We start from the raw sequence: 15401 nt of genomic DNA, 5'->3' as shown, positions 1-15401 counted from the left end.
TAAGCTTAAAATGATGGTATTTCATTAAAACCACTTTACTCAGCATGGATCATTTAAAATTTATCCAAAAATAAAACATTTGAAACTTGTTCCAACTGATTCTCCATGACTGACAGATCTGTGATCTACAGGGAAAAATTCAGACTGAGAGAAAAAAATAAAACATACTTGATCAATAAAATAAATGAAGCACGGCCCAAAAACAGTGAACAGAGGAGCAACTTATTGAAAGATACATTCAGCATGGTGAAACATCTTTCTACGGATGATGTGCAGAGTAGACAGAAAAAGTTTGTAGAGGCTGTAAAAAATAGAAATAGTTCAATATCTATAGTATGTGGAGACAAAATGACCACACAGTGGCATGGAATGACAAAAATGAGATTAAAAAAAGACACTAAATAAGAACAACAAAAAAAGTGACAAAGACAACTTAACCACAAACAGACTAAACTGTCTGACAACAAAAATCAGACAAAAAAGTGACATCAGCACAAATCTTTCATAATGACACATGAAATTACCAAAATGACACAAAAGAAAAACAAGACAAAAAAATGACAAAAATGGGACAGAAAACAACAAAGGGGAGACACATAGTGACCACAAATACACAAACCTGTCACGAAGAGATACAAAACAACAGCAACAAGACAATAAAACAACAAGAAGTAGATAAGACCACAAAAAGACAGAAAACAACCAAATAGGACACAAAATGACACAAAACAAGAAAAAAAAAGACACAAAATGACAAAAAGTTTGACAAATAACACAAAGTAGACAAAACTGTCCCTCGTAGATGCTACAAAAATATAAATAGTTACATATCTTCAATACGTGGCACCTCTTTGGAAAAGTGTTGGACATGTAGACAGCACGTTTTTCAGTTTTTGGAAAACAGATGCATCAAAATAGATGTAAAACAACCAAAATGTGACACAAAATGACCACAAAAAGATGAAAAACAACAAAAACGTGCTGCAAAATTACCAAAATGTCACAGAATGACTAGAAAACAAAGCTCTTTTCGGTGTTCGTAACACCTATGGACATGCTGCCTCCAAGTTTTTTTCCATTACTGTGAAATAAATAATCAGATTTCTGTCATTTTAACTGTCATTCTGCACAGGAGACATTTCTGAGTTCTACCTCTTCTAGTCATGGTTGTGTTGTTTCCACACAGGTGCAGGACTTTATAATGTCGTGAAAATGAGCCCACAGTGAGGAAAAATGAAACAGGAGCAAAAAACACCTAGAAACTGCTCAGAGTTAACAGGATAAAACTACAATTATTCATCATACAATGTTTGTAAACACGTGATCAGGTTTTATTTATGACTATTTCTGCAACATAGAAACAGGTTTGTGTACATTCTGGATGTGTATCTTTTACGCAGTGCGGCTACAACAACTGACGAATATAAAACATACAAATTGTGTTGATTTCACACACGTTGTGAAACCAAAAACGTTATGAAAGTTTCAACATTCACTGCTCAGTGATAAATCCTCTCTGAGAGCTGATTGGCTGAACTCCAGCACCATGTGACATCGGCTCAGGTGTGTGTTTGTGTTTGTGTCTCTGAGGAGGTTCTGTCTGTCCGGGTCGAGTCGAGCTTCCGGAGAATAAAAACAGTTTGAGGAGCAGAAAAAAGCTGCAAACATCTGGAGAGTCTGAAGATCTGAAATCAGACTGTTTGAAGGAGGTGACGCCTCCTGATGAAAGACTGCAGCGACATAAAGATCTGACGTTTGTGTTGGACAGTGAGCTGATAAATGAACAGCAAATTATGAAGCACTTGAAGGAAATCACAAGCAGGCAGGATTCCAGATGTCTTTGTAGACAAAATTATAGTTAAGGACAACTGGAGGAGATTCAGGGCAGCTTTTAAAATTCAAAAAATGTTCTCTTAGAGAACAAAAAGTTCATTAATTGACAAAACTTACGAAAAATGAGGACATGTCATGGAAAATGTGGACTTGTTAGAAAGACATTTTGATGGAGAAAATGAGGACAAGTATAATATTAATATCCAAAAGACATTATTTGAATGTTAGAAAAAATAACAATAAAAATCTGAAGAATGTCTAAAAAACAATTTAAAAATTAGGTGAAATATGTAGAGAAGACAGAAAATTTCTTAAGAACTTGAATAAAATGCTAGAAATTTGTATGACAAAACAATAAATTGTGAATAAAAGTATTAGAAAGTTCTTTTTTTTATTGAAAAATGTTTCTCAAAAATATTTTTAATAAAATAATTTAAAAACAACAACAAAAATGTTAGAACGACATAGTAAAATGTCAGAAAAATGAACTGAATTATGAAGAAAACACTTAAAAAAAAAAACCAACCACACAAGACACACAAAATGACCACAGATGTGCAAAATTTCTTCAACTTTACCAAGAATATGTACAAAATAGCCAAAAACTTAAGATAAAGGTTTGAAAAATGAGGACAAAAACACAAAATAAAATTTTATAGAATGCCAGAAAACTGCTGTTAGAATAATGCTAGGAAGACGCTAATAAATTGCCAGAATTTTTTAAAAAAGCTATAAAATTGTAAGAAAAAAATAATAAAATTATAAAGAAAATATTAGAAAACGTCCCAAAAATTTCAGAAAGATTTATATTAAAATATCAGTAATAAAATATTATAACTGTAAAAAAATTAATTAAAAAAATTTATAAAATGTCTGAAAAAGTATTAATACAATATCCAAAAATAGTTAAAAAAAAAAAAAAAACTAAACAAAAAACAACTGTTAAACAAATGTGTTAATAAAATATCAGAAAAGTAATAATGTCAAAAATGATGAAGAAAATTCTCCAGCAGGAAATATGGAAACTTTTATGGTTGAACATTTGCCTTTTTTCATGTTTTTCAAACCTGTCGACAGGTTTTAGGGTTCTGAAGGTTAAAGTCAGGACATTTTCTAAATTTTCTGGGTCGTGAATATTTTAGTACGGGACTTTTTCATTGATTATATATTTCAATCTAAAAAACACTTTTAGAAGAGACACTTCAGTAAAATGAGAATGTTTTGTGCAAACGGTTTCTGAAAGATCAGGATGTTACGCCAATGGTACGAACTTTTAAAAATAAAGGTTGTATTTTAGCACATTCAGTAAATTATGTGTATAACTAGTTTGCCTTTAGGGAGCGTATTATGTAAATGTTTGAGGAAAAACACAAAATTAAAGACATATTTCTCACACGATCACTTAAATTTTTAATTATTCCCCTAAACTGCCTTTTTACTTTGGATTCCAGCAGCAGCAGAGAACTAAAGTTTCATCATGAGTCCCTGAGCACTTGGATGCAATCAGACCTTTATGAACTCAGTAATGAGCTAAATGTCTCATCAGTATTTTCCTCCGACTCTAAAATTCTTCCGAGCAGAACTCAGTGGTTTGCGAGTCGAACCTGCAGCTGCATCCTGAGCAGAAACTCACCTGTTCACCTGCAGATTCACTCTGAGCGCTGATTGCATCAAACTCTGCAGGGAAACAAGAAGCTGAATGAATAGAAAATGAGAAACTTCCTGCTTCTGACTGCTGCAGGGAAACGACCTCCTTTCTGATGCTGTGAAGTTTTCCTGACCTGGATCTGTATTTCTGTGTTAAAGGCCCTCAAGCCTCTTCGACACTGAAAACTGCAGAAAATCTAAATTAAATCTGCATCCATGAAAACCTATCAGCTGTTTTCACTCCGTTTACAGTTTTCCTTTCATTGTGAATTCCCTGCAGGAGCGTCTGACTCGCGACTCTCCTCCTGTTGAGTTTCTCACTTATTTAACGTCTCACTTGGATTGAACCAACTTCAAAGGATTCAGTTAATAATCCGTCCTGTTAGATCTCACATCAGTGCCTCTTAAAACTCAGCCCTGAGACTCTAAAGGTTCTCCAGAGAAATTCAAGAGTCTCCGAGGTTCCAGGTGATTCCCAGTGAAACGTGTAGTGTTGGTTTTTACTTTCACAGCTGGTTTTAGTCATCAGGACACTAAAATGTGAGTTTCTGTTTGCTGGAAGCTGCTGGTCATCGTCAGGAGACTCAGTTGGAGCTCAAAGATGAAGCTGCTTTAATTCCAAATATTCAGGTCAGAAGAAAAATCTATTTTATCATCAAAGATACTGGGACAGACAGTAAAAAGCATCATAAACATCGTAGAATCCTCCTTCTCTGGTAAATGTACACATATACTAATCTTATTCTTTTGTCTTATCAATGTAAAATGACCTCTATATTTTAAAAAACATGATTTCATTTTGTCCTAAAGATGCAATAAAACTATGAGTTTTTGTCACAACTTTACATTTCATCATAATGATGTTTCTCGTAGTATTGGTCAGGTCGTTACTGAAAATGAGAATCAGTTTCAATTAGCTAACCTGGTCAAGTAAAGGTTAAATAAAACTTCATGCAAACTTAACCAGAAAATAAACAGATTTTTTTTTAATGAAATCAAGGATTATGCTTTCAAATATTATTTTCCACACTCAGTTACAACCTTATTTTGAAAAAACTGTTATCAAACTAGAGCTTCTTATGGCAAATTCTCATGATATAATCTTTCTCCAACAATTACAACATTATTCTTAAAATTATAATAATTTATTCTACGACAGAATATTATTAATTAGATCAGAATATTACATTTATTTCTTCACTCTTTCAAATATGTTTTTCTCATCTAATTAAAACTTAGCTTCAAACATTAGAGTTCGTCATAAAACTACAACTTTGCCCTCAGAATCTGTTAAAACGGTGGCCTTTTCTCAAAATATTTTTTTTCTTTTATAACAGAAACTTTGTTCTTCACTTTTTACTCCATATATATGAGTGAATTTCTTGTATATAGAACTTTATGATTTTTGTGGAAGAAATTATGACTTTTCTCATACCTTAATATCTTTGGACCCAAAATGTATTATCTATATTTAAATTATGACTTATTTTTAAAATAGTGATTTTGCATAAAACAATAATTTTTCCTCAAAATTTTCAGAATTATGTGTTAAAACAATGACATTAAAATCAGGAGTTTCCTCGTAAATGTTTTGGTTTTGCTCTGAACATTGTATGTTGTCATCACAACTACAGCAATATTATTTTTCTCCTACAGTTACAAGTTAGAGAATTTCCCTCTGGGGATTAATAAAGTCGGTCTGAGTCTAAGTCATTCTTAAAATATTAAGATTTTTTTAGTTGTCAACGTTTCATTTTTTTAAAAATTTAATTTTTCTCATACAATTAAAACTTTATTCTCAACATATCGAGATCTCTCCAAATCACGACTTTATTATCTAAAGTTTTCTGGATTTTTGTCAAACGATTACATCTTCATTCCTAAAATATAAAATCATCTATATACTTACAGATACAGTAATCTATTATAAGTATGACTTGTTCCCTAAAATTTGTTCTTAAAATGATGTATTTTTTCTTACAACTAAAGCTGATTTTTACAATAAAGGTTTTCTTTACAAAAATTTTTATTTCATTCTCAAAATGTTCTATTTTTCTTATCTTCTTATTTTGTCCTTTAAAATTTTGGATATTTGTATCAACACCAGTTTATTCTGCATATATTGTGATTCATAATAATAATAATAAACATGACATTTAAAAAAATCTGAATTATGATGAAACTACAACCTTTTCTCCAAAGTCTAAATTGTCATAATAATTATTCTTGAATGCTTTAACTTTATTACTAAAAACCATAAATTAAAGCTTAATTCTAAAAATTGTATGAATTCTAATAAAGACTTTTTCTTCTAAAATTATAACTTTATTCTAAAAATTGCATATTATTTTTGAAACAATTATGGCTCATTTGGTCATAAAGCTAAAACTTTATCCTTAATAATTTACAAATTTGAAACATCAGCAACTTCACATTTTTTCTATGAAAACTTCCCCCTAGAATTAAACTTTATTTTAAAATTTTTTCTATTTTTCGTACATTTGTGGCTTGTTTTCAAAGTATGAATTCCTCTCAGAATTCATCAAATCAATCATGATTTGTTCTTCCTCATAAAACTAGGAAATCATTCCCAAAAAAATTATGTTTATTATGAAAATATTATAAAAAGTTTGTTGTTAAAAATGGAAACTTAGTCACACTTTTCCCACCACACCATTTTGACTTGTGTTGAGTGAGTGAATTCAAATATGTGGTTAACAAGAATATAGCACATTAGAGGACAACACAGATGTATGAAAACCTGTCTTGTATTTAGAAACACCAAGTTGCCAGAACAGAACTGACACACGGTTTCACTTTCAACTTCACATCTCTTATGTCACGTCCCTAAAACTCAAAGTGACTGAATTATACCAAACATAAACCAGCATTTAATCAAATTAATTTTAATGCTCCATGTTCGTCTTCAGCTCTGACCTCTGTTCATTGTGATGATAAAACAGTGAAAACTCCGAGAGAAACCTGAGACTAAAGCTGGATAACAAAAGACGTATTAGAAGTTCTTTGTCTCATCTGAACCAAATGTTTGAGGTGACACTAGTTTTAATGAGATTTATGACTTACGGCCTCTTTAATACCTGCCAGCTCCTCCAGGACTTTCTAGATAAACACATGATTAAGTCGAAGAAACGCAGAAATCTTCAGAGAGCTATTGCTTCTCCCCAACTGCAAATTTCATTAGTTCAAGCTGACTGCTCGGTTTATTTAAGGAACATCAGTGACAGAACATGAAACTGAAGACAAATCACGGCTGCAAACTGATGAAACGTTCTCTGAGGTTATTAAAAAACGCTCACTGACACACAGAGACTGTAATTTAACTGTCCAGTGAGAAGGTGGCAGGAACAGTTTTGTGATCTTTATCAGCGTCATTGTCTTAGAAGACCTGGTTTGAAGCTTCACAGCAGCATCATGGAGACAAAGACAGAATATTCACTGTGATTCCTGATTATATAAATTAATTATAGATTATAGAAATTTACATTCACAAACCAAACTTCCACAAATCCACCAATGCATCGCAGTAAAAGAACCTGCCTGAGAATCTCCACATTTTCCACTTTTGCAACAGTTGCGTCTATATGTTTGGCCTCCTTAGCAACAGGAGCTAACGAATAAAGCTTCACTTTGACACAGTGTGAGCAAATACAGAACTAAAAACAGGATTCAAACAGAGCAGCAACCTGCAGGACAAATACTGAACGTCTGTGGTGCAGAGGTTGACTGAATTTTGTCACATTGATTCAGATCACTGACAGACTTGTAGCTCAAGATGAAGATTTGTCTAAAAAACTCGATACGACTGGATTAAAATTGGCAGCCAGATAAACTATGGAGAATCTGACCTTTACCTGCAGGCGAATGATGAATTACAGATGTTAAATACGTTCGACTGTACAGAGGAGCAGCACTCCCAGAATGAAAACAAGAGCATCATCTTTGAGATTTGTATCCCGTTGTGGTCATTTTGTGGGTTTTTGTCTGTTTTTCGGGTGTCCTTGTGCTTGTTCAGCATCGTTTTCATGGTTGTTTTGTATCTCTTTTATGGTTGTTTAAGCTTTCTTTGTGGTAATTTTGTAGGTTTTTACAGATGTTTTTCATCTTTTGGTGGTCATTTTGTGCCTCTTTGCATTTCTTTGTGGTTGTTTTGTATCTGTGCTAATCTCTTTTTGATTATTTTGAGGTTGTTTTATCTCTCGTTGTGGTCATTTTGTGGGTGTTTCATGTATTTTTGCAGTTATTTCTGTGCCTGTGGTTGTTTTGCACATCTTTGAGGTTGTTAAGCATCACTTTTTCATCATTTTGGGTCACTTTGTGGTTGTTCAGCGTCTCTTTCTGGTTGTTTTGTATCTCTGCTAGTCTTTTTAAAATTATTTTGTGGTTGTTTTCTGTCTACTTGTGGTCGTTTTCTGTCTTTTGTGGTTGTTTTGCCCATCTTTGAGGTTGCTATGCATCTCCTTTGTGGTAATTGTATGTCTCTGGTTGTTTTGCATCTCTGTAAATCTGTTTTTGGTTATTTTGTGATCCTTTCTGTCTATCTGTGGTTGTTTTGTACATCTCTGCTGTTGTTCTACTTGTACCTTTGCTAACTTTCCAACATGAACACAAGCATGTAAGAGGCTTTGGTCCTGTTGAACCTTTACTTATTGCTGTTCAATAATACAGCAACTGTTGTTCATTATCAACTAAAAATGGTCACTTTCATGATTTATCACTGCTGATACTGACAAAAATGTGTAGAATGAAATAAATGAAGTGAGTCAGGATCATGCAGAAATACAAACTACAAACAACAGCTCTGATGTTTTTGGCTCATATGAAGATTTTTCTCACCTGGAGGCTCTGCAACTGATTCATCCTGCTTCTGGATCGACTGCACTCCGCCAGTACTCTGGTGATCCTGGCTGCTGATTGGCCACCTCTGACAGGCTCTACCGTCTCTGGTCTCCTATTGGTTGAAGTAAAAGAGTTGACTGTTTTAAAGTGGCACCCAGTTTCAGGTGTAGTTCATATAGAGAAGCAGTGTGTGGTCTGAAGGTGTGAACCCAAAATAACACAAAATAGTTTCTTACATTCAGAACATCCAGAGTGACTTTTTCAAAATGGCGGCTCCTCAGTTCTCTCCTGCGGGTGTGAACCTCTTCGTATTTCTCCTCAGCCAGTTTCCTAAAAGCATGTTTTCACTTTGTCATTTGTAGGAATAAAATTAAATCTAGTATTGTGGTGTATCCTCAGGCATTCATGTTGCATCTATACATGTCATCTCCCCAACATCTTCTGAAGCACTTATGAAGCCCCATATCATCACACACCCACCTCTGTGCTTCACTGCCAGGACTATGCATTCACAGTGGCAGTCGGGTTCACACCAAACATGCTGGACACCATCTGAAGCCCAACAAATTCATCTTATCTGACATCTAAGAATGTGCTCCCAACATTCATTGGGAGTCTTTTCATGTTCTTTAGCAAACTTTCATCTGTATGTTTTGTTCTGAACAGCAACAGGGTTTTCTTCTTGTCTTCTGTCCATAGTTGTTGATGTAATTAAGTGTCCTTCACACTGTCTGAGCTTCACAGAAACTCTGATTTCTACTGATAACCTCTGCGTCAAGTCTGAAGCAGCTGTTGTCTGTTTTTCACAGCTAGATATTGAAAGCAGTGCACTGTCTGTGGAGTCACTTTAGGACGACGACCACTGATTAGTGGAATCAGGGCTCCTTCTATACCTCCTGATTTATGCTGCAGTTGTGTTTCACTGATTTTTAGATTCTTATTGATCTTCCTGCGTCCTTTTCCATCTTTGTGAAGTCTCACAGCCAGATTTTGCAGTTTACCTGTTAAATTCTTTTCCATGTGGAGCCATGATGTAGGCATGCAGATAGATAGGTCATAGGTCCAAAACAGAGAAAGTTCTGGTCTTTGTAGCTCATTCTGAAACATGTTCATGCATTACAGGCTGTTTGGAAATCACAGGTGGACTCAGTTTAGTTGGATTCACACGGTTGCTTTGAGTTTCTACTCTGGGGCATGAATTTTGTTCGTATAAGGTAATAGGTGTAATGGTTAGGTCATATAATAACACTAGGACAGAAAGCGATATAGAAGTTCTATCCTGTTAAGTGACATTGACCTTTTGTTGTATACTGTTCCTTTGACAGCACATTTTGGCTCAAATATTTGCTTAAAGTGAAATATTTTCAGAATTGAAAACTGCGATTAACTGTCAGACTGGTTTAGTTTTTTTTAGCAGACAAAAGAAGGACAGACAGTCACAATCTAACAGATCTAGCCTTGTGCAGTTGGCTGTTTCTTGACTTAATCGAATAAGTTTTGCCCCATTTTCAACACCATCATCCATCCGTGGTATCTCTCCATCTGTAATTCAGGACGAGTTTGGTTTGATTAACACATGTTTGGGTCGTGTTTCGAGGGTGAAGTCCAGCAGAAACAGAGTGTGAGCTGCCAAACTGTCCGTCTGTCGTCTCCAACCTCTAACGTGATCTCCGTCTGTCCACCATCTGCACGCCGCGTCCTCGTGTCGGCGGCAGATTCACGCCTTATTGCCCAGACAGCAACAATAATGAGCATTTAACAGCCACTCGCCACCATGAAACTCGATTAACACAATGGCTCGGAGGGATGGAAACCTGAGTCTGTCTGATTCACTCTGGATAATGTCATTCTGAGGCTGCTGGTACTCAGGCGTGATGGAGAGTCAACAAGAACTGTGAACAGTGGAGACTCAGTTACAGCTTGTTGTCCTCACAAATGTACTGGATTAAAGGATCATTCTAGATTATTTAAACCTGCTGTGTTTCCCATTAATGAGTCTGTTGTGTTTCTGTGTGGTTCATTGTAGAAGTCCGAGGAGACCATAACAAAATAGAGTGTATCAGGGCAAAAAACTTGAGCTCACAGCAGGCTTATAAAAAAAAAATCTGATTTTCACATTGGTTGGCCTGACCCGATCCCTGATGTTTTCATTTAGTGGTTTGTTTCCATGTGCGACTTTTTGAAACTCAGCAGCTAACTGTGATATTGGATCGCCTCATGGAGAATAGTGAGTAAATTAGTTAAAAATTGTCCAAATTGGTTCAAAAAATTTGTCCAAAATAACAAAAATGAAACAAAATTCTCTAAAATTACTCAAAATTTTCCCAAATTACAAAGTTTGTCTAAAATAACAGACTTCTGTCTAAAATGACCTAAATTTTCCTGACTAACTTGAATAATCAAAAATGACACAAAGTTTTTCCATAATGACTCAAAATGTGCCTAAAATGACATGAAACTATCTAAAATAACGTGAAAAGTTTCTAAAATTACATAAACTTGTACAAAATGACACATATTTATCTAAAATAACTCAAAGGTTTTGGAAATGGCTCAAAATTTGTTCAAATTGACTTGAAAGTTGTCCAAAGTGACAAAAATCTTTTAAAAATGCATTGAAAAGTGTCCTAAATGAGTGAAACGTTGCTGAAAATGGCAAAAATGTCTAAAATTACTTGGAAGTTTTCCACCATGGTGCAGCTCTAGTCCAGGTGTTCATGATGGAGAACATCTGGATATGAATGTTACCTGAGTCTCTTGGCCTTCTCGTCAGCAGCCTGCAGTTTGCAGAGCCTCATTCTCTCTCTGGGCGTCATCTTCTCCACCTCCGACCGATCCCTCAGCGTCTGCAGGTGAACCTTCGTCTGCCTGAAAACAACCACACACATACACACCAAAGTGAATAAAATGTATCCAAATGACTTCAAGCTAGCCTAAAAGTACTTAAAACAAGTCCAAGATGACCCAAAATTGTCACAAACATTCCAAAATTGTATTAAACAATAAACAATTCTCCAAAATGACACAAAAGTATTCAAAAATAACTAAATTGTGTCTGAAAGACTTGAATTCGGTCCTAAATCACCTAGAATTGAAAGTGAAATAGAATTTACTTGAAAATGGTCTATAATTACTTGGAACTTGTCCTAAATAACTCAAATTTAAAAAAAAAAAAAAAAAAAAAGACAAGAAAACATCTGTCTAAAATTACCAAACTTGTCTAAAATGGCTCCAGCGTGAACAATTTTAAGTTGAATTAAACTGAAACAAAACAAACACAGTGGTGGTAATTTAATAAATACGGTATCAAATGTTGGCTCCACTAAATTTCTGCATGCAGGGTTGGTTTGATGTTCAGGAGCGAAGGAAAGCGTTATCCAAAATTACTAAAAATTTAACTCAAACATTGTCCAAAATGACAAAATGGTGTCTGAAATGGCAAAAAATATTTCTACAATGACTTCTACATTGTCTAAAATTATTTAGAATTTGTCAAAATTGATAGAAATTTGTCCAGAATGACTAAAAGACTCCAGAGTGGACATGATATGTCCAAAAGGACTCATAAATTGTCTAAAATGACTAAACCTTGACTAGAATACTGGAAATGTGTCTAAAATGACCCAGAGTTGTCCAAAATGACATTAAAAGTATCTAAAATTACGCAAAGCATATATGAAATGGCTCAAAAATGGTCCAAAATTACCCAAAAAAGACAAAAGAATTGTCTGAAACTGGTCCAAAATGACTGAAAAAATGTCTTAAACGGAAATGAAAGCATCCAAGGTGGCCCCAGATTGAGCAATTAAGGTTGAAATAAATTAAAAGAAAACAAACAGTTGTGGTAAATTAATTAATGGGGAATAAATTGCTGGATCCACTAAATCCCTTCATGCAGGGTCGGTGTTGGTGTTCAGGAGCTCAGGAATTCATTCTGACAAAGACAGAAATACAAATATGTGTCTGTGTGTTGTGTGTCTGTGTTGTGTGTGTCTATGTGAGGATGGATTATGTGTCAGCGAGCAGCGTGTCGTCTGTCAGCGCACTGAGCTGGTTAACACTTGAACGCAGCTCGCTGCTCTAATTACAGGAGTCAGAAGAATGTGTGCTAAAGAAGTATGTGTTTGACAGGAAGGAGGAAAGAAGCATAATGAAGAGGAGGAATAATATAACATGAAGAAGAAGAAGAAGGACAGGGAGGCGAGGGGAGGAGGAGAAGATGAAGCTGGGGAGGAAATGAATATCAATGAGGAGGGATAAAAAAACAAAGCCAAGAAAATAAAGTACGAGGAGGAGGAGGATGGGAAGAAGATGAATCAGAGGAGAAGAGTGAAGTTAAAAAGAGAGAAATGGTGGCATTGAGGAAAGAGGAGGAAAGAGAGGAATGTGAGGTGGATTAGGAGGACCAAGAGATGAAGGAAAAAAGAAACAAAAAAAAAAAAAAAAAGAGTCCAATCAGATCAGTATGGAGGCAAAAATTCTGCTCAGAGACAGAGACCACATACTGTCTAAGAAGGATTTAAGATGTGTTTAAGACAGGTTAAGACTGTTTTTTATACTTGGTTTTAAACTAGTTTTAGACTGGTTTCAGACTAGTTTTAGTCTGGTTTCGGAGTGGTTTCAAACTGGTTTTTGACTTGACTTTGGACTGGTTTCAGATTCGGTTTTGGGCTTATTTTAGACAGGTTTTGGTTTTATAGTGGTTTTAGACTGGTTTTGGACTTGATTTTGGATTAGTTTTAGACTGGTTTTGGACTTGTTTTTAGATTGAGTTTGGGATAGTTTCGGGGTGGTTATAGACTGGTTTCAGACTTGACTTTGGACTGGTTGTAGACCCGTTTCAGAACAATTTTGTACTGGTTTTAGACTTGATTTTGGACTGGTTTTAGACTTGATTTTGCACTGGTTTTAGACTGGTTTTGGACTTGATTTTTGATTAGTTTTAGACTGGTTTTGGACTTGTTTCAGATGGTTTGAGACTGATTTGGGAAATGATTTTAGGCTAGCTTCAGATGTGGTTTTAGACTGGTTTCAGGTTTGGTTTTGGACTTATTTTAGACAGGTTTTGGTTTTATAGTGGTTTTAGACTGGTTTTGAACTTGATTTTGGATTGGTCTTTGAATGGTTTGGAGTGGGTTTAGTCTGGTTTGGTTTTAGACTTAGACTGTCCATATATGGCATTTCACTAGGATTCAGATCAGGGCTTCAACTTGTCCATTCCATAACCTCCATTTCTTTCTGAGCCAGTCATTGAAGGAACCCGATTTTACACTGGAGTACTGTTGGAGTTGATTTTAGATTGGTTTTGGATTGGTTTTAGACTGCTTCTGGATTTGTTTCTGCACTTGGTTTTGGACTTGCCATTCCACTGGTTTGGGTCTTGGTTTTGGATTTGCTTTTAGACTGGTAGTGGGCTCGTTTTGGACTTGGTTTAAGACTGGTTTTGGGTTCTGTATCGACCCCCGCAGACTCGAGCAGATGAAGTTTATGTCATTATGACCTTGTGAACATGAAGAAAACATGAACTGGCCTTTGGCTTTCCCAGGAGGAACACATTCAGTTTGAAATTCTTCTGTTGGGTAAACTGGGAGCAAAGATGCTGCTGCTTTTCTATTCTACTTTGGGTAGAAAGTTTAGTTGCTATCTTTAGTAGTTAACTTACCAATTCGGATTTTCTTTCTTTTATTCATTTAGTACCACAGGGTATTTTTCTTCACAGTTTTGCCTCCTTGGTTTGGTCATTTTTTTAACATAAAATACAGTAAGTACCCCTTGCTAAACCAACAATTACTAGTTTCATGTTGTGCCCCTTTACTGTAGCAGAGCTGGCATGTAACAGATATGATGCAGGATTACTGTTCGGTCCCGGAGCTTCAATTTTTTTATCAAGAACATCAGATTCTCATTCTCAGGGTGTCAAAAACTGCTGCGTTGTAAAAGTTGCAAGCCTCTCAGAAAAAAGCACAAGGTGTACTTTGGTATCAATATTCAATGCTGACAGACAGAGGAGTTTTTTCCAGCTTGAAAGGGAAATTGTACCATTTTTTTCACAAAATTTCATTTTTTTTCTTTTCTTTTTTTTACCGTTTAATTCAAATTTAGGTAATAAAACAAACTGAAAACAAAGTTCAGTAAAAAAAATTCTGGTTTGGGTCAAATTAGACCCCTTTACAACATTAACCTCATTTTACAGAGCAAACTTCCGGTCAGCTGAAAAGGGGACAAGGGTGGAGTGCAGCCGCAGATTTGTGGTTGGAGGTAAAATAAACAGAACATGAGGTGACGGAGCACAATGAGGGAAAGAAAGAACGAAGAGTTAAAGAGTCTTACATGTTCTTAGCGATGAGTTCAGCATCTTTGTCTCCTCCAGACGACACAAAGACAAACCTGTCCTTCATCTTCTGTAAAGACAGACAGTGTGGACGTTTACAGCAGATACAAACACTGCCAAGGGTTTGGACTGGTTCTAGACTGGCCTTGGACACATTTTTAGACTGGTTTTAGGATTGATTTTAGACCAATTTTGGACTGGTTAACAGTGGTTTTGGAATGATTTTTGGACTAGTTTTGGGGTTGATTTTAAACTGGTTTTGAACTGGTTTCAGACTTTATTTTAAATTGGTCTTGGGGTGGTTTTACATTAGCTTTGGATTTGGTTTCAGATTAATTTTAGAGTTCACTTTACAATGGTTTTGGACCGGTTTTAGACTTTGTTTTGGACCTGATTATGGACTGGCTTTGGAGTGGCTTTAAACTGGTTTTGGACTTTCTCTTTCCTGGTTATTGACTTGGATTTTTAAACTAGTTTTGGACTTGCATTTGCACTGGTTTTACACTGGTTTTGGACTTCACTTTACACTGAGTTTGGATGGTTTTGGACTTGGTTTTGGACTTGATTATTGACTGGTTTTAAACTAATTTTGGACTTTGGGACTTGATTTTACCCTTGTTTTAGACTGGTTTTGGACTTGTTTTTTTTGCTGGTTTTAGACTTAGTATAACATTGCTGTGGATTTAGTGAGTTACACTTTGGAACAACTCAAGCTTTATGTTTTTAACTTGTA

At 35.3% G+C, this 15401-nt stretch overlaps 1 protein-coding gene across 1 annotated transcript in view; it reads right to left on the bottom strand.

Moving 5' to 3' along the window:
• Nucleotides 1-15401, bottom strand: part of nek11 (NIMA-related kinase 11) — a 127516-nt gene that overhangs the window by 55891 nt on the left and 56224 nt on the right. The window contains exons 10-13 of the mRNA XM_055013743.1: nt 14668-14738; nt 11086-11205; nt 8574-8667; nt 8335-8449 (exon numbers count right to left, since the gene is read on the bottom strand). Of these exons, the coding sequence (XP_054869718.1) occupies nt 8335-8449; nt 8574-8667; nt 11086-11205; nt 14668-14738 (400 nt within the window). The remainder of the gene's footprint in view (nt 1-8334; nt 8450-8573; nt 8668-11085; nt 11206-14667; nt 14739-15401) is intronic.

Source organism: Amphiprion ocellaris, chromosome 9 (assembly GCF_022539595.1).
Source record: "Amphiprion ocellaris isolate individual 3 ecotype Okinawa chromosome 9, ASM2253959v1, whole genome shotgun sequence".
NCBI lineage: Eukaryota > Metazoa > Chordata > Actinopteri > Pomacentridae > Amphiprion > Amphiprion ocellaris.
The sequence above is the reverse complement of the archived record's forward strand: the minus strand, read 5'-3'. Positions and strand labels throughout refer to the sequence as shown.